General features: G+C 50.9%; 8 protein-coding genes across 8 annotated transcripts; 4 read left to right on the top strand and 4 right to left on the bottom strand.

Annotated features, from left to right (window-relative positions):
* Window positions 1–390: 390 nt before the first annotated feature.
* Window positions 391–2419, bottom strand: PtrM4_013760 (uncharacterized protein; the record flags this gene model as incomplete). The annotated part of the gene is made up of 3 exons (XM_066103112.1): window positions 391–393; window positions 456–2004; window positions 2052–2419. The coding sequence occupies 3 exons, from the start codon at window positions 2417–2419 to the stop codon at window positions 391–393; spliced, it is 1920 nt and encodes a 639-aa protein (XP_065965314.1).
* An 858-nt stretch (window positions 2420–3277) lies between these two features.
* Window positions 3278–3502, top strand: PtrM4_013770 (Ham1p domain containing protein; the record flags this gene model as incomplete). Its single annotated transcript, XM_066103113.1, has 1 exon — window positions 3278–3502. The coding sequence occupies one exon, from the start codon at window positions 3278–3280 to the stop codon at window positions 3500–3502; it is 225 nt and encodes a 74-aa protein (XP_065965315.1).
* A 59-nt stretch (window positions 3503–3561) lies between these two features.
* On the top strand, window positions 3562–4123 carry PtrM4_013780 (Ham1p domain containing protein; the record flags this gene model as incomplete). Its single annotated transcript, XM_066103114.1, has 3 exons — window positions 3562–3587; window positions 3687–3868; window positions 3990–4123. The coding sequence occupies 3 exons, from the start codon at window positions 3562–3564 to the stop codon at window positions 4121–4123; spliced, it is 342 nt and encodes a 113-aa protein (XP_065965316.1).
* A 177-nt stretch (window positions 4124–4300) lies between these two features.
* On the bottom strand, window positions 4301–4957 carry PtrM4_013790 (AAA-18 multi-domain protein; the record flags this gene model as incomplete). The annotated part of the gene is made up of 2 exons (XM_001931301.1): window positions 4301–4660; window positions 4772–4957. The coding sequence occupies 2 exons, from the start codon at window positions 4955–4957 to the stop codon at window positions 4301–4303; spliced, it is 546 nt and encodes a 181-aa protein (XP_001931336.1).
* A 919-nt stretch (window positions 4958–5876) lies between these two features.
* PtrM4_013800 (nucleosome assembly protein) lies at window positions 5877–7377 on the bottom strand (the record flags this gene model as incomplete). The annotated part of the gene is made up of 6 exons (XM_066103115.1): window positions 5877–5927; window positions 5979–6292; window positions 6345–6666; window positions 6751–7055; window positions 7146–7225; window positions 7331–7377. The coding sequence occupies 6 exons, from the start codon at window positions 7375–7377 to the stop codon at window positions 5877–5879; spliced, it is 1119 nt and encodes a 372-aa protein (XP_065965317.1).
* A 976-nt stretch (window positions 7378–8353) lies between these two features.
* PtrM4_013810 (MelB, Na+-melibiose symporter and related transporter) lies at window positions 8354–10146 on the bottom strand (the record flags this gene model as incomplete). Its single annotated transcript, XM_001931303.2, has 4 exons — window positions 8354–8780; window positions 8835–9222; window positions 9272–9990; window positions 10049–10146. The coding sequence occupies 4 exons, from the start codon at window positions 10144–10146 to the stop codon at window positions 8354–8356; spliced, it is 1632 nt and encodes a 543-aa protein (XP_001931338.1).
* Window positions 10147–10984: 838 nt separating this feature from the next.
* PtrM4_013820 (uncharacterized protein) lies at window positions 10985–11110 on the top strand (the record flags this gene model as incomplete). Its single annotated transcript, XM_066103116.1, has 1 exon — window positions 10985–11110. The coding sequence occupies one exon, from the start codon at window positions 10985–10987 to the stop codon at window positions 11108–11110; it is 126 nt and encodes a 41-aa protein (XP_065965318.1).
* A 1565-nt stretch (window positions 11111–12675) lies between these two features.
* PtrM4_013830 (Myosin heavy chain) lies at window positions 12676–17697 on the top strand (the record flags this gene model as incomplete). The annotated part of the gene is made up of 5 exons (XM_001931304.2): window positions 12676–12810; window positions 12878–13010; window positions 13064–13253; window positions 13313–17439; window positions 17501–17697. 5 exons carry the CDS (start codon window positions 12676–12678, stop codon window positions 17695–17697), a joined length of 4782 nt encoding a protein of 1593 aa, XP_001931339.1.
* Between the last annotated feature and the right edge of the window lie 686 nt (window positions 17698–18383).

The raw sequence follows: 18383 nt of genomic DNA on the forward strand, positions 1-18383 counted from the left end.
GGGGTTGGGTTTGGCATGTTTTGTTAGGCAAGTTTGACGGCGACGCGCAGTTCTGAGACAATGCTATGGTCTAGATTCTTTTGTGTTACGACGGCCTCTTGCCTTGATGATGACTTCCTAGTTTGTACATGTGTAGGTATGTGTGAAAGACGGACCGACAATTTGCTTGTGACCGGCCCGAACCCTGTGTGTTGCGGTGAAGATGGAGGATGCCGTTCGCGGGTCTGCGCACCGGCCCTCTTACCTCTCTCTTTCTTTGCCGAAATACAGCTCCACCTCCGGCGAACTCCATGTTCCCTGTGCGGATTTCCGGTGAACTCCCTGTTCGGAGCTTGACCGCTTGTAGCGCTCAGGTACGCGGAAGTCTCCTAGCCAATCCTCCTTACAATCTTACTCGCAGGTAAACCCTCGCGCCTTCTGAATCTAACCCTAATATCACCCTTTGGAACCCTTACATCGGCACCTTCCACGGCCTTTGGAAATATCCACTTTGCGTCTTTTTTCTTTCCATCCTGCTTCTTCCTGTTTGACTCTTCTCTGGCAGCCTTTTGCTCTCCGGTAAGCGCTGCTGCACCGATGGATGCTTCGTTTCCTGCTTCTTGAATATGCTCGAAGAAGCTCTTCTTTGGTGCTGGCACAATATCCCATAATTGAACTATGCCTGCTATAATGGAGACAAGGAGGGCAGATTTGTAGGCTTCAGCCTCGTCAGAGGGAACGATAATGGCTGTCGGAGATGGCGTGTCAATAAAGCGATCAGGTTTGAATGTTTCTGGGGAAGTGTGGACTGCTGGCGAGGAATTGATAATGCATCGAGAAAGCCCTACATCGATGCATGAGCCAGCTTCGAGGTCCCACTTCTCCTCCTGTCCTTTTTGTGCAATATCCTCCTCCTTCAAAACAAAAGGCTCCTTGATTTTGTACGTGTCCACGGAGCAGCTGTATAGACGTCGAGCCTCATTAATGCATGATCGGAGATAAGGCAAGGTATTTGCGATAAGCGTTTGAGCTGATGGACCAAAGCGTATCTCAGGAGGTGCCGGGAAAGATGGATGTATTGACGGGGGTTGTACAGCTTGTGCTAAAGACTTGCTCTCTGATCGAATCCTTTGCATTGGCGTAGGCTCCGAGGACTTTACATCTTGTTCTTGTGAAGCTGAGTAGATATGTAGAAGCACCCAAAACACTAGAGGCACAACGTCTGATACTATGTTATGTACAAGGTGAAGTGCGATCGAAGCGCGTAACCGCATAGGCAAGTCGTGCTTGGTGAAGATTTCGTTGAGTTTCATCAGAGGCGTTATTGTATCGGCGTCCGTATCCTCCTCGCCGCTCACGCTCTCGTCGTCATCTGGGACCCTCTTCGTAGGCGGGTTAGTCAAATCTTTGAACATTTTGGCAAATGTGTTCAAAAGATTCTTTTTTGCAAGAGCAGCTCCTGGTAAACCTTGGATGGGGGATAGTCGCGGTAATGCGAGAGCGAGAGCCCAATAGCGTTCGTTGAAGGTAGCCAGATTGGTGGCAAGCAGTTGATACGATTCGGTAAATTGAGCCCCCAGGATCGGTGGTAGAATGGCGTTGCAGCAAAACTCGTTGAGCAATATGAACAAATCGCATTCTGCTTCTGACGTGCCATCTGTGAGGTCTACATTCGATACGCGCTCCCATGGCATTTGGTCGACAATAGATGAGTTAAAAGTAGTCAGGTCGGGGAGCGAGTCAGACAAAATGTTCAGCGATAGTCTGATCAGGTTCTCCCTTGTCGCTCCCGTGTGAAGTTCTGTTTGGACGGCTTGGTCAATTTCCTGGCGAAGTTCAATGTAGTGGCTTTCCATTTCTTTTGGCAAGTTGAATGCATTTCGGAGAAGGGCGGTTTGGTTGTTGTCTGGCACCTCCAAATTATGCCAGTTGTCGTATAGTTGGCGAATTAGTGATTCCGAGAGAAGGACACTGTGCTTGGTTCCAGCTGCATTGTATGCAATTATACTTGTTATCGAAGATTCGCTGTTGCTTGTCAGACTAGTTCCCTCGTCGGAATTTCTTAAACTAACCGGATACCATTCAACCACTCCTGTCCCCCGAGGGCAATACTCCAGAAGTGTTGTAACCCCGGGATCCAGTATGGAAGCGATTGTACCCGTCTCGCCCCATTTTGCGTAGTAATGACTTTTGATGAGCTGGAAAGGAGTCTGGTTGGTAATAGCACAAACACGGCCGAGACTGCGAATTGAGGTAAGAGATCGAACCAAGAGAAGTTTTCCGGAATGAATTGTAGGACAGTTTGATCGAACTCAAAGTACCAAGCGATAGCTAGTGCGACCGGACTGAAGAGCGTGGTGTACCATAATGGCAGAAACAAGGTCCTTATAACGCGGTTCGAGGCATACACAGCCAGGAACAAAGTCCTAAGGGAAACCATGATGGCGGTGACAAAAATGACAGTATCCTGCGCCGCCTCCCTTGGCGATGAGTCAGTTTTGGGAGGAAATGGAAAGCGCTCCGGCTATACTGGTAGTTCGTGGTGCAGCTTGAGACGGTTTGTCGGCGTGCAAAGGTGCGGGTAGTCGAATGATAGCCTTCAGCCTCAAGCCATGAGGCTCTTAATCGGCGACTATGGGCTTCTGAGCGTTCCTACCAATCGGTTTGGACGGCGAAGACCGTTGAAATGTACCTTGCAGGGTGTGATTGATGCGGCTGAACGTGTTGGTTTGTAGGGCCACGGTAACATTCGATGCGCGCTAGAAGCCACATCCTTGCTCAGCTCGCTTGCGAAAACGTGCAACCCCTCAGCCCTACTATCACCACCTTTTGCAGATTGGACCAAATTGGACTCCGCGATCTGACCAACTTGTAGACCGCTTAGAGTCTGTGACATAGCCACAATCTGTATGTGAGTTTCATCTTGCAGATTACTTCACCAGCTGGGTGCATGCGCCCTTTGCAATCGCAAAGCGGTCGCCAAATTTAGTGCTACCTATCCACACCGACAGGAATTGCGCCCTTCACCGTTGAAGATGGCTAATTCCGCTCCAACAGTCATCCAAGTGCCTGCCGTGAAGGTTTTTTATCCCATAGCGGAACAGCATATTTTTCCCTTTTCATAAGGTACATTAATGCACCAAATCTCCTGCTCAGACGTAAAATTCCGTTAACAATCCTTCCAGCGACTTCGGCGATACAGCCGTAGCTATACTTCTAGATCTTACCACACCGATCATACCACCCTACCATACCACCTTTACCACTTGTAACGGATAAATTCCAGTATTAGCCGAAGATGGCATCTACACCGTCGGTACCGGCACACCTGAACTTCATAACGGGCAACAAGAACAAGCTCGCAGAAGTCCAAGCCATCCTTGCTGGCGTCATTGAACTCCGAAACCAGAATGTCGACCTCGTCGAAGTCCAAGGCACCGTGGAAGAAGTTACCATGGACAAGGCGCGAAGAGCTGCTGATGCTGCATGTCGCAATCCCGCGTTCCAACTATCGCTCTACTAACCATCCTTCAGATCCAAGGGCCCGTTCTAGTGGAAGATACATGTCTCGTCTTCAACGCCATGAACGGCCTCCCAGGGCCGTACATGTAGGTTCCCTTCTATCAATTTTCTTGACACCCACAAATTTCCGTCTCCTGCAAGACCCTTTTACCATATAATTTTACTCATGAAACGTCCCAATCTAGCAAATGGTTCATGCTTTCACTCGGCGCCAAGAACTTGCACAAGATGCTTTCCGGTTTTGACGACAAATCCGCGCAAGCAATTTGCACTTTTGGTTACTGCGAGGGCCCAGGCCACGAGCCCGTCTTATTCCAAGGACGCACTGATGGCACGTTGGTGGAGAGTCGGGGATCTACTGCTTTTGGTAAGTCTCGAATGTTCCTTCCCCCTCCCGTGCCTAGCAGGGGCTTCGCCAAGCTGTAATGATGAATGAATGTACCACAAAGAGAAGACTTACGGAGCTAACGATGCGTGCGTCTCTGTAGGCTGGGACTCATGTTTTGAGTACAATGGGCAGACGTATGCTGAGATGGAGAAGAGCGAGAAGAATAAGATAAGTCATCGAGCAAAGGCGCTGGACAAGTTGAAGGAGTGGTTGGCGAAAAAGGTTGAGTCGTAAGAAGAGGATGTGTAATTCTCTATGACTAGAACTTTTGTATCCCATTCATCACCCAACGCCGAGGTAAGTGAAATGGGTGGGAATAGACTCACCTAGAGCACTCTCAATACCTCATATATCCAGATATCTAAAACCATGGTATCATTTCATCACCCGCGCATCTCCTTTCCATACTCCTCACTCTTCCCCACCACCACTCGCCCTGTCCCTCCTCCAATTCTCCACCCACTGTTCCACCCTCTCCAAATTCCCCTCCACATCCTCCGTACTCTCACTTCTCAACTCCACCACAATCTCCTCCTTATAGCTCTCCCGCGCCTCGTCGAGCAAAACCTGCATGATCTCGCTATCCATATTCTCCTCGAGCTTCTTGCCCTTGTAGCCCCGAGCGGTCAGGCGGTCGTACAGCAGGGTTGAGTCGCAGCGTAGCACGATGACGAGATCGATCCAGCGCTCGGGGAAGAGATCGCATGCGTGCCAGTCGAGGATGTAGCCGCCTGTGCTGTTTAAGGGGAGATTTTCGAGGTGGTCTAGAAGCTGGGGTGGGTAAGTGATGGGTTTGGGTTTGGGAGTCTGGCGCTAGAATAGATTGCGCGTTCGTATCTGTGTGCGAGAAGAGGAGAACTCAAGAACCAAAACAGCGCGTACCTTGTCCTCATCTACAATCCAACTTCCCGTCTCCTCATCCTTGCCCTCATGGAATCCCTCATCTTTCACAATTTGGTTCACGGAAACATGTGTGAAGCCTGTTGCTTGCGCCAGTTGTTCTGCATGTGTCGTCTTCCCTACGCCAGGCGTGCCTGTAATTACAATGTTTGGATTCTGGCGTGCCATGTTGGAGCAGGTTCTGGCGGGTTCGTCGCAGAGCGTTTTGCGGTCGTGGGAGAGCGAGGGTTGAGAGAAGAAAGAGATTTCTGTATCTCTCCCACGGGTAGTGAATTGCTAGTGGAACGAATATCCGGGGTTATCAAGGTAGCAAGATGTTTGTACCGCCCTCTGTCGTCTTGTGGTATACGCCATCGCGTTCCAGAATTATTTTCGAGACCCGAACTTCACCCGGCTGAACCCCCACTACCCCGCACTACTCATCTTGACATGAACGACCAGCAAATGCATGACGGTACCAGCGCAAATTTAAATAATGTAAGTATGAAATTCGGTGGTTTCTAGGCTACCTGTAAACTGTAGAACGTGAAAACTATCACACAGACTAACAAAATCACAGTATATATCACGATAAACATAGCACTTGTCAAGTAGGAGACCTCAAACTTTTCTGTCATTTAACCGTAACACACGTTTCGAAATCAAGACGCCATTCTAACTACCGGGTGATCATGAAATATCCCTGGACCCCAAGAAAACATGCTGCAAAACCCCACCTAGACAACGCCATGCATGCTAGCGATGGTTGGTCGCGAGAGCCCAGGAACCTGTTTGAGCGGTATGTCTGAAGAGGGGAGTTGGAAGGGAAAGGGGGATGAGAACTGAGTAGTTCTTGAGTATGGTATGTAGTGCAAAGGAATCCCCAACCGACCATTGCCCAACAAACACCCCTGAGCTCTTTTGATACAATATTACGCCTAGTGAGAAATCATGTAGTCGGATGTGCTGTCGTTCAAAAAAGCATCTCAGAGCTGATGAAAGATGGGTATGAGTCCAGCTTGGTTCAGCCCATGTGAGCATCCCACTCCGGACGACGTATAGGTGGTGTGTTCTAGGAGTTGCAAGAGACTACTCTTTTGTGAGACCTCTAGCTTTGCTTGCACTCAGCAGCCTCCTGTTTGGGTTTTGTGCCGTCGTTCTGATCACGTGTTAGCAGGTCGTAATGGTATGAGTGACTGTTACGGCTTACCTCGTCGTCAGACTCTTCCTCCTCATCACGGTCGTCACTGAGCTCATCTTCGTCCTCATCGTCCTCGTCTTCGAACTCCCCCTCGTCAAAGTCTTCAATATTCTCGTACTGAAGAGCCTCGCCGGTGAACCAGTCGATAGCGCGGGGGATGAGCTTCTCCTTGATGTCCTCACCAAGCTGGTAGTCAAGTTCGAGACGCTCTTCAATGTCAGAGGTGGCGTCGTCATCGTCCTGTGGGGGCTTGGGAGGGTCGAAGAAGTTGAAGAACGACTCTGTAGGTACTGTCTTCTTAACGACTCGTGTCTGCTTGGTGTCTAAAAATCGTTAGTAACCTAGTCGGACGAGAATATGTAACCAGCTACTCACTCTTGTTCCTCTGCTTCTTGCTCTCGATGCGGACAGTCAGGTCCTTGCCTGCCTTCCAGTCGACCTTGTCACCCTCGGCGTGGTCGTAGATGAAGTCACCGCCGTAGCCGTTCTCCTCTTGGTAGAAGTAGGTCTTGGTGATGGTCTTGTTGGTGAAGAACTCGTTCTCCTCAAACTCAAAGATCAGGCGGAATCCTGGGCGGTCAAGGTACTCCATGCGGACGTCAGTCAGGTGCTTGAGGGCAGCCTCGTCGCGGTCTGTGATCATCTCGGCGAGTGAGATTTGGTTCTTCATAGCGCTCAGCCAGAACTCTGGGATACCCTTGACGTCCTTGCCCTCATCCTTGTTGAGCTCGGGCTCGGGCTGGTCTTCATCCTCGTCCTCTTCATCTTGTTGCTCGCCAACCTTGACGTGGTCTTCTGATGGCTCCTCGGCGCCGTTGACAATCTTGGCACGGGTCTGGTATAGCGGCGTGAACTTGGCGAAGTACTTCTTCTCCAGCTGGAGGACCTCTTCTTGGAATTCGGCCTCGAGCTTGGAGTGCTCCTTTTGTACGCCCTTGAGGCCCGCAACGCGACGGCGAACAGAGGCCGGGAGGGACTCGATGTAGCCACTTGACCGGCCCACGAGCGAACCGAGCTTGTTTTGCATCATGGCAACGAGGGCGGGGTTGGCAGCGAAAAGGCCGGCGGCGGTGCGCTCAAGTTCCTCTGCAGAAAAAGTCAGATTAGCGGTCAGGCCCTCGACGACAGGGCGAGGCGGGGGTTGGAGGGGCAGCAAATTGCGATGGTGCAACATACCTTCCTTGATGGTGCCAACACCGGGCTGTTGAGCGCGCGACGATATGGGCGCGGCATTTGCAGGTGTATTCTGCGGGGTGCTGGTAGGGCAAACGTTAGAATGCGGCACGTCCATGGTGGAGGGGTGAGGTCGTGATGTTTTTTGGCGTCTAAAATTGTGTGGTGGAGGAGTGCAAGCGACTTACGGGGCGGTCATGGAGTCCATCTTCTTATTGCGGATCGGCTCAGACATTTTGGCGAATGAATGTCGTCGATATGCGGGTGGCGGGTGGGTGGGAGGAGTTGTGGATGTCGTTGGTGAGGCGCAGAAATGTTCGGCGGGTTGAGCGAGGGCAGCCGCTACTACGCAAGGTTGTTCGCCCCTCTATAAGGCTATTTACGGCTAGTGGGAATTTGCAACCTGGAAGTGGTCGACGACGAGCCGAAGACGTTTGCGACGGAACAATGGACGATGCCGGTGAATGGGAAGGGGGGATGATGCGCGCGAAAGAGGCGGGCGTCGTGCTATTTGTACCTTGACCGTCTTTTCGTGAAGGCGTGGCACGTGTCTATCTCCCCAGCACATAACGCAGGCGACTCTCGACTTTATCTGGCGGCAATGCCTCTGCTGCTTGTGCGCGCAGTAGTCTACCGTACATGGTCATTACCCTGCGGCATGGCCGACCTTCGCCGCCGGTACTCGAAGAAGCTACAAGGGGCGGAGAGGGCATGTATTTTGCTATCCATTGGCGCTGCAGCCTCTGCGTGTGGACGTCAATACTACCTACATACATGACCGAAAGCCTCCGATTCTAGCCTCGCGAGCATCGAGCATGAGTCGGCCCTGCAGCAGGCATGCAAGACTCATCACCGACACTGACATGCAGCAAACCCGCCATTGTCGACAGGGCGGCCACATCCCATCTCTGCCTCCATAGACCCGATCACCACCACTACGCACTACGCACTACACACTTACAGTACGCACTACCAGCTAGCCACACCTGCCTTCTAGAACAAAGCGGGGCTCTAGAAAATCCTTAGCAAACCCTGAACAAAACCTTGGAAATCACCAGCGCCGTACCACTTGCCTAAACCCGAACCTGGAAAGCGCAACCATGGCAGCTCACTACATCATGTCCACTGACTCAGCACTTTGTCAACGGCGCCCTTCCCGCCCATGGAACATGGAAACGGCGGACACGTAAAGTAATCATGGCACCACTACACTACAACCGTCCCTGTATCCTTCCTAATCTCCTTGTAGCCAATGCCGCCAAACAGGCCGAACAGGCCCCAATGAACAAGCAGACCGCAATAGCATTCGGCCCATCTGTCCTGTGGTGTTCCTCTGGCGGCGCATCGCTCAACTCTGGGCTCTTGCCAGGCTCAAGGATCGAAAACACCACCCAAGAAATGCCTGTACCCATGAACTGCGGCAATGTAGTGTATAGGTTCATGATGCCGAGGTACTGTCCGGAGCTTGCCCCTCCGCTAGACGTCGTGCTGTCGTTAGCCTTTTCGAGTTTGTCCTGGGCCTCGGACATGTCAATTGAAGCGCGCTTCAAATGTGTTGAGCGTGAAGACGCTGTATTCAGGTGATTAATTTCTACCCCGAGGAACGCAAAGGGCGCCCAGCAGGCTACCGACCACGATCTGCCTGATGTCAGCTCAAAAACCCACATACACAGCACTGCAGTCATCACTTACACGCCACAGAAAGCAATAATGATGGTCGCATGTCTCAGGCTCTTCACAAAGGGCGCCATGCACATGCTGCTTGCGAATATGCAATGAGCAGTCGTCCATGCCGTGAGCAGACTTGGCTTATATTTCTCCAGTCCGCTCAAACCTGGTGCGCGTTTTGACGAATGGGAGAAGCCAGGCGTCGTTTCCTCTTCTTCTGGACTTCGGACGAAGAAGGGAAGCAGCACGGACATCACAAAGGTGATGACCGAGAAGGCAATGAGCGCCATGGACCCGATGCGGCCAACTTTGCCTGTGAGGTCGCCTGCTGCTTTGACGTCTGCGGGTGCGTCGTAACGAAGATAGACTTCGCCAACCCAGGTTGTGCTATAGAAGAGGAACGGAAACCAGCCTAGGTCATGGTTAGCTTCTATCCCAAGCAGTGACTGAACGCAACATACCGATCCAGGCCCAGAACTGTACAGTGCAAATAGCCTGTATGCTCCTTGGCAAATTCAAAGCAGTATGAACGATAGTACCGAGCACCTGCTTGAAATTCAACCCTTCTCCCACTGCTGATCCATCACTGATCAATACCCTTTCTGTAACAGCCCAGCTTGTCGTCCCGATAGCTAAACACAGCGTCATTGCTGCAACACCCGCTAGTTGTTTGAACTGCGTATCTCCCAGCATCGATCCGAATACGCTCCTCAAGTCGATTGACCCAGCCCCATACCCACATAAACTGCCCACAGCAACCATCCTACTCGCCCAACTACTGCCCATCTGTTGTTTCTCAATCGGCAAAGTATCAACCACCAGACCTCTACAGCTTCCCTGTACCGCATTGATAGCAAAGTCTATCCCATATATACTAAACACAGCCAGGTATATGGTCGCGCTCTTGGCCGCTGCCTCATCTTTTATGAAATATCGAACCACTTCTTTCGTCCAACCCAGCAATAGCAGGAACATTGCTACTAGTATCGTACCGAAAAACATAAACGGCCGTCGGCGACCCCACCGAGAGGTGGAACGGTCTGCGACGACACCGACAATGGGCTGCATTATGAGGCCGGAAATTGGACCAGCAACCCAGACGAGGGAGATTTTGGACTTTGTGAGGCCGAGCTCGAGGAGGTAGGGTGTACAGTAGGACATTTCAAAGTTCCAACAAAACCTAGATCCAAGTCAGTATGTAGTGCTTGTAGGAAAGACTGGGGGAACAAGAAGCGTACTGGATACCAACGAGCGACGCCGTAAGCAAGGCCATGCGCATGCTCTCGGTCGAGCCCTTGACGGAAGGTGTGCCCTGCCATTGTGCAACAGAGGGCATCTTGGCCAATTCACCTTGCTATTACTCTTCCCAAAAAGTCCGAGACCCTTGTGTCGCGTGCGGCTCCTGTGATAAGCAGTTATGTAAACGTGGAAGGTCGCATTGGGTAATGTTGTACGTTTAGGTTCGGCTCAATGCAGGGGAATTCGCTCGAACCGCAGGAACGCAGGAACAGAGTGTAATTAGAGTACAAAGGAATAGGACTCGAGTGAGCGAAAGGAAGTTGGTATTCTAAGGAATCTATCTGGAGGAGCGTGAGACTGCAAGGGGAGACGTCGTCAGCTCCATGGCTTGGCCGTATCGCTTGTCGAGATGATGCGGACGTGTCGGGACCGTTGGAAGGCCATAAGATGCCAAACATAGCTAGCGCGCTAGACTGAGCGGGCCGTGCTCAGGTGTGGCGCACCCCGACAGCCTGGTCGGCACTGCTGGTACCGATGTCACGATGTTGTTGTCCGTTGCACCTCCATGGCCTACCACCAACTTGTTTTGTTTTCATGTGTCACTATGACTTTCTATTTGGTCGTTTTTTTGTCACAGACTTTTGACATTGTCGAAAAGTCCATAAGTAGTAACAGAAATTACGAGCATTTCCCACGGGACTGCCTAAGCACAAGCTGTGTGTCTGCGCAAGCCGTCATCCGTCTGGGCGTAGCTTAGCGATACAAGAACTTGTATCAGGCTTGTAACAAGTCGTCATGATGATTAAATAATCTTGCAGAATGAATAATTAGTGTGCAGCGATGTGGATATATCCGGGTTAAAACAACAGCAGGAATATCAGCTGGCACTACTACTGATACTACTGAGTCTATTTCCAGCCCGAACTGATCTCATAATGAGCATGCAGGCTATCCTTTTCTCTAAAAGAACTGTGTTGATATCAGCTGGCACAGACCGCAAATTCCAAGTTTGTGGGAACGCAAACGTATATAGTAGTTTTAATAGAGGCAACTTATATTAGTTAACTTAGTTACTGAATTCAATATCGATTCGGGTTAAAATAGAAGCGGTGGTGATATGTAGTCACACAATGGCGTAGATGTGACGCAAGTCAAGGTCGAAAAGAGTTGTAGTAGTTGAGTTGTGACATAGCCATCACGGATTTAAAGCGTAAATGTGCAGTAAACGTCTAATCATGAGAGAGGCGTCTCTACTCATGTGTGTACATACTGATGTCAGCTCGGCGGCGGATTTCTCACGTGACATCACCAAGTGCGATTGGGAATAGACTTAGGTAAGCATAGCGGGGCATCTGTCTGCATGTGGGCACTGTTGGGGAATCTCGACGGATAAGCGTTATCGCACGTGATTAGTTTGTACCTCTATATTTATGGTCATGGAACCTCTGTCAATGCAATCACCTGGGTGTCATAAAACACTGGACAGTGTGGCTAAGCACCCAATAGACGTTTCTAGCGACTACAGTAGCTTTTTTACATTGGTATGTCCCATATTTAATGACATCCGGGTGCAATGCAAGCAGGGACAGAAACTTGGTTCATATTACGTACATCTACAGATAGCGCACGTGTTTGTCTAGCTCGTTTCACACATGTGAATGAACTGAGTCCGATGCTGGTAGCGAGCTCGTAGATGACAGGCAAATGTGGAGTAATTTGAGAGAACGCTATTACGTTGGGGCTCGATGATGCAATGAGACGTGATGGGTGTCGAGTGTACTAACCATCAGGCTCTTGCATGTTCAAGAAGTCGTTGAAAGTGTATAGAGATGCACGTACCTAGGCACTAAACTTTCTAATGTTCAGGAGATGGCCAGTTGGTGATAGATACATGTGTAAATTTCCAAGACTCACACACGCCTCCTGTCCACGTGTACGGGAAACAGCGAATCGAGGGCCCTGTCTCACAATGGTGGCCAAAGTCAGAAGGGATGTGCAGGCCCCGATTCCCCGAGGCACGATACGTTTGCAGGTCTGAGGGGAAGATGACACGAGTGGGGAACGGTACAGCGAGTAAGGAGAGCGGGCGGTGTTTGAGGATAGCGGGCAACATGTGGCAAAGCTAAACGGTGTTGCGACATGGCACATAAAGGGCGAGGGAGGCTGCAGGCTGCATATGGGGACGCAGGTGTGCAGGCTGGAGTGAGGCTATTTCATATGCAGACCTGACGAGGTGCCCCAGGGCCGTGCATAAGATGAGACGGGCTTTTGGTGATTTGAGTGGTGGTTGGCCGGGACCCCTAACTAATGTGGGTTCGGGCGGTGAACAGCACGTTAGCGTGTTAATGTGACCAGAGAAAGTCGACAACCGCTGGCGTTCGCATCACCACACGAATGCACTTTCTCTCCGCAGGGGATGCATCGAGCACTGTGACTGCAGCGATAGCGAACGCTGACGACAAGACGCTGAGAAAGAAGCAGACGAGCAAGAAGAAGCCAGCGGCCGCGCACCGACGTAGGGAGCTGGGCATATATCAAGACCCAGAGCCACAGGGAGCCCTTGGACCCTGACACCGCACCGCCATTTGGGGGGGAAGACAACAGAGAGGGACCACAACCGCCTGCCATGGCTCACATTTACGATATCGGCACCCGGGCATGGCAGCCCGACACCACTGAGGGCTGGGTTGCCTCGGAGGTGACAGACAAGCAGATTGCGGGGGATAAGGTGAAGCTGGTGTTTACGCTGGAGAATGGAGAGGTGCGTCCGCAACTCAACAACATGCCTGTGTCTTGTAGTCGAGGAATACTGACGCTCCAATGTGCAGACCAAGTCTGTGGAGACGACGGTAACAGCCATTCAGACTGGCGAGGACCCGAATCTCCCACCACTGATGAACCCGGCCATGCTCGAGGCCAGCGACGACCTTACGAATCTCTCGCATTTGAACGAGCCGGCTGGTACGGATCCATCCCCGGTACATGCGCGCGAACAAACACTAACATGTGTGCAGTGCTCCAGGCCATCAAACTCCGTTATCTCCAGAAGGAAATCTACACATACTCGGGTATTGTCCTGATTGCGACAAATCCCTTTGCGCGAGTCGACTCACTCTATGTGCCCGGCATGGTCCAGGTCTACGCTGGCAAGCAGAGATCCTATGGTGCCCCTCACCTGTTCGCCATTGCTGAGGAAGCTTTTGCGTAAGGTTTCCCAGTCACCACTTCCCATCATGAATAGCTGCTAACCCAACCCCCCACAGCGACATGATGCGAGACCAGAAGAACCAGACTATTGTCGTCTCCGGAGAGTCAGGAGCCGGAAAGACCGTCAGTGCCAAATACATCATGCGATACTTCGCCACGCGCGAGTCCCCAGACAACCCGGGAAAGCGAAGAGGCAAGGTCGACTCGATGAGCGAGACCGAAGAGCAGATTCTAGCCACCAACCCCATCATGGAAGCTTTTGGTAATGCCAAAACAACGCGAAACGACAACTCCTCCCGGTTTGGTAAATACATTGAGATCTTGTTCAACAAGCAGACGGATATCATTGGTGCGAAGATCAGGACATACTTGCTAGAACGGTCAAGACTGGTGTTCCAGCCGCTTAAGGAGCGCAACTACCATGTCTTCTACCAGCTCGTCGCGGGTGCTACAGACGAGGAGCGCGAAGAGCTGTCTCTCAAATCGGTTGAGGAGTTTAGCTACCTCAACCAGGGAAGCGCACCTATAATCGAGGGCATGGATGACGTGGCCGAGTTCAAGGCGACCAGACAGTCTTTGACAAAGATCGGTGTAGCGCCCGAAACCCAGTCTGGCATCTGGCGCCTGCTTGCCGCGCTGCTGCACATGGGAGACGTCAAGATCACGGCAACCAGGACAGATTCAAATCTCTCGCCCGATGAGCCTGCGCTCGTCAAGGCATGCCAGCTGCTCGGAATAGACGCCACTACCTTCGCTAAGTGGATCGTGAAGAAGCAACTCATTACTAGAGGAGAGAAGATCGTCTCAAATCTTACTCAACAACAAGCTATAGTAGTTCGAGATTCCGTTGCCAAGTTCATCTATTCGAGTCTGTTTGACTGGCTAGTCGAGCGCACCAACGAAAGTCTAGCCACCGAAGAGGTCCTTGCCAACGCCCATACATTTATCGGTGTCTTGGATATCTATGGTTTTGAGCATTTTGCCAAGAACTCTTTCGAGCAGTTCTGCATCAACTACGCCAACGAGAAACTGCAACAAGAGTTCAACGCCCACGTTTTCAAGCTAGAACAAGAAGAGTATATGCGCGAACAGATTGACTGGACTTTCATCGACTTTGCTGATAATCAGCCCTGTATCGACCTTATTGAAGGTAAACTGGGTATCTTGTCACTGCTAGACGAAGAGTCTAGGTTACCCATGGGTTCCGACGAGCAGTTTGTTACCAAGCTACACCACAACTATTCTGGAGACAAGCACAAGTTTTACAAGAAGCCTCGATTCGGAAAGTCTTCCTTCACTGTCTGTCATTATGCCATTGACGTCACATATGAGTCGGACGGATTCATCGAAAAGAACAGAGATACTGTACCTGACGAGCACATGGAAGTACTTAAGGCTTCAAGCAACAAGTTCTTGACCCAAGTCTTAGAAGTTGCAGCATCGATCCGCGAAAAGGAGACTGCAAACAACGCCTCCTCTAAGCCTGGTACTGCTATGTCTGCTGGACGAAGGATGGCTACCAACCGGAAACCTACACTTGGTGGTATCTTTAAGTCTTCTTTAATTGAGCTCATGCAGACGATAAACTCGACTGATGTCCACTATATCCGGTGCATCAAGCCTAACGAGGCCAAGGCCGCCTGGCAGTTCGATGGGCCTATGGTCCTGAGTCAATTGCGGGCCTGTGGTGTTCTTGAAACCGTCAGAATCAGTTGTGCTGGTTACCCCACCAGGTGGACTTACGAGGAATTTGCCCTGCGCTACTACATGTTGGTCAGGTCCAATGAGTGGACCCCAGAAATCCGGAACATGGCTACGGCGATTCTCAAGAAAGCACTGGGTACTGGCAAAAACGACGGTACCGACAAGTACCAAATGGGTCTGACTAAGATCTTCTTCCGAGCTGGTATGCTTGCTTTCCTAGAGAACCTACGTACTGCCAGGCTCAACGATGCGGCCGTCATGATCCAGAAGAACCTCCGAGCCAAGTACTACCGCCGCATCTACCTCGAAATGCGGGAAGCTGTGATCTTTGTGCAGTCGTTGGCTAGGGGCTACATGACCAGGGAGAAGACTGAGGAGGCGAGGCAAGTCAGAGCCGCGACTACCATCCAGCGAGTTTGGCGCGGCAGCAAGGATCGCAAACGCTTCCTCGTTATCCGCAACTCGCTCATCAAGTTTGAAGCCATCGCAAAGGGTTTCCTTCTGCGTAAGAATCTCTTGGACAAGAGACTTGGTGATGCTGCTCGTATGATCCAGCGGAACTGGCGCAAACAACGCTATATCCGCGCGTACAAGAAGGAAATCAACGACATCATCACTGTGCAGAAGCTCTGGAGGGGAAGGAAGGCCCGCCGAGAATACAAAGTTCTCCGTGCTGAATCCCGCGATCTCAAGAATATTTCATACAAGCTGGAAAACAAGGTCGTGGAGCTTACCCAGAATCTCGGTACGATGAGGGAGCAGAACAAGTCGCTCAAGTCGCAGGTGGAGAACTACGAGAACCAGATCAAATCGTACAAGGAACGCAGTCGAACGCTCGAAAACCGTCAGAAAGAGTTGCAAGCCGAGGCCAACCAGGCTGGTATCACCGCTGCCAAGCTCAGTCAAATGGAAGACGAGTACAAGAAACTGCAGACAAGCTACGAGGAGAGCAACGCAAAGATGCGGCATTTGCAAGAGGAAGAAAAGGAGCTCCGTGCCACGCTTAAGAGGACTACCGAGGACCTTGAGCAGTCAAAGAGGAAGAGCAACATCACTGAGACCGAGAAGGTGTCGCTCCGCCAGCAACTCGCCGAGTTGCAGGAGCAGGTTGAGATCATGAAGCGAGCTGGCCCTATCAGCGACCTCACCAATGGTCATGCTCCCAGCATAGCCCCCAGTAGCCTGATCAAGCTTGTCTCATCGAAGAAACCCAAGAGGCGCAGTGCCGGGCCGGATACTCGCGAGCTCAACCGCTTCAGCGAACAATACAACCCACGACCAGTCTCAATGGCTCCTGGCTCTACTATCCACCGACAAAACCTCTCTGGCTCAACCTTTGCTCAGCTTGATAATGTCGAGCTGGAGCTTGAGAACATCCTTGCCGAGGAGGATATGTTGAACGATGAGGTCACCCTCGGTCTTATCAAGAACCTGAAGATACCTTCTCCTACTACCACACCTCCCCCTACGGACAAAGAAGTCCTCTTCCCTGCCTACCTTATCAATCTTGTTACATCAGAGATGTGGAATAATGGCTTTGTTAAGGAATCTGAGCGTTTCCTTGCTAACGTCATGCAATCGATTCAACAAGAGGTGATGAATCACGACACAGAAGACGCAATCAACCCAGGCGCTTTCTGGCTCTCAAACGTCCACGAGATGCTGTCGTTTGTGTTCCTTGCTGAGGACTGGTACGAGCAACAAAAGACCGACAATTACGAGTACGACCGACTACTTGAGATTGTCAAGCATGATCTTGAGAGTCTCGAGTTCAACATCTATCACACATGGATGAAGGTGCTCAAGAAGAAGCTACACAAGATGATTATTCCTGCTATCATCGAATCGCAGTCGTTACCAGGCTTTGTCACCAACGAAAGCAACCGCTTCCTTGGCAAGTTGCTCCAGGGCAGCAACACCCCCGCCTACAGCATGGACAATCTGCTCACGCTGCTCAACAGCGTATACAAGGCTATGAAGGCATACTACCTTGAGGACTCGATCATCACACAGTGTGTCACCGAGTTGCTGAGGCTAGTCGGCGTCACCGCGTTCAATGACCTGCTCATGCGCCGTAACTTCCTTTCCTGGAAGCGAGGTCTCCAAATCAACTACAACATCACACGTATCGAAGAGTGGTGCAAGTCTCACGATATGCCTGAAGGCACACTCCAGCTTGAGCACCTCATGCAAGCCACCAAGCTGCTTCAGCTGAAGAAGGCTACATTGAACGACATTGAGATTATTCAGGACATCTGCTGGATGCTGAGTCCCAACCAGATCCAGAAGTTGCTCAATCAGTACCTCGTGGCTGATTATGAACAGCCGATCAACGGCGAGATCATGAAGGCTGTTGCGTCGCGTGTAACAGAGAAGAGCGACGTGTTGTTGCTTACAGCCGTTGACATGGAGGACAGTGGCCCGTACGAGATTGCGGAACCCCGAGTCATTACAGCATTGGAGACATACACGCCCTCATGTAAGTTTATATTCTCATCCATCCTCAGGTCACTCACACCACTTGCTAATTTGTCTTATAGGGCTACAAACACCTCGTCTCAAGCGCCTTGCAGAGATCGTCTCTCAACAAGCCATTGCGCAACAAGAGAAGCTCGAGTTTGACGACGAAGCACCCAACGGTCAGAGCAACGGTGATGCCATGAACGCACTGACTGGCGGCATGAACGGCGGAGGCATGAATGGCCACGGAACGATTGAGGAAGGTATTGAAGCATGAAGTTAGCATATATTTGTGAGCGAAATTTGGTATTAGACATGACCCGACACGAAGCACAATAAGGCCCGCAATGCTTTGTAGTTGTAGCTGTCTTTTGTCAGTCTAGGCTGGCTTCTGGGCGGCAAAACATGCAGCAGAAATTACGGGGGTCTTGGAGGATGGCGTATGATGATGATGTTGGGTGTTTAATGCTGGGGAAATGCAATTCTTTTTTCTTTCTCTCAATGACTTGCTTCTCGTGGTTCTTAATTGTGATTGTAATCTGCATGTAATACAAGCTTGTTGAAGTGTTGAGAGACTGTTGGAGTATAGTTGGCAACATGCAAGGCGTGACCAGTGTACAAAGTTCGACAACTACGACAGCGACAGCGACGACGACCAAGTCCTGGCTGTGCTAGTCTCTTGAGAAGCCACCTGGTGTAGATCCCTGGACCTCCTTTCCAGGAGTGTAGAGAAAAGGAAGAAGAAGGGCTATTTGTTTAATAATTTCACATGTATTCAATTGCATTGATACGTGGAATGCTAGTAATAAAATTCACTATGGTGTTGAAACAATGTGTGCTTTTCCAATCCCTTTTTACTGCCCATGGCGCATTTGCAAGAAAGACCACCTTTGTCTTCTTCTCAGACGCCGTGTTGAAGTCTATTGCCCCTAATTTTCAGATCGCGAATATGCGGCAGAGACG

The sequence above is a fragment of the Pyrenophora tritici-repentis genome, chromosome 1 (genome assembly GCF_003171515.1).
Source record: "Pyrenophora tritici-repentis strain M4 chromosome 1, whole genome shotgun sequence".
In the NCBI taxonomy this organism is placed as follows: Eukaryota; Fungi; Ascomycota; class Dothideomycetes; order Pleosporales; family Pleosporaceae; genus Pyrenophora; species Pyrenophora tritici-repentis.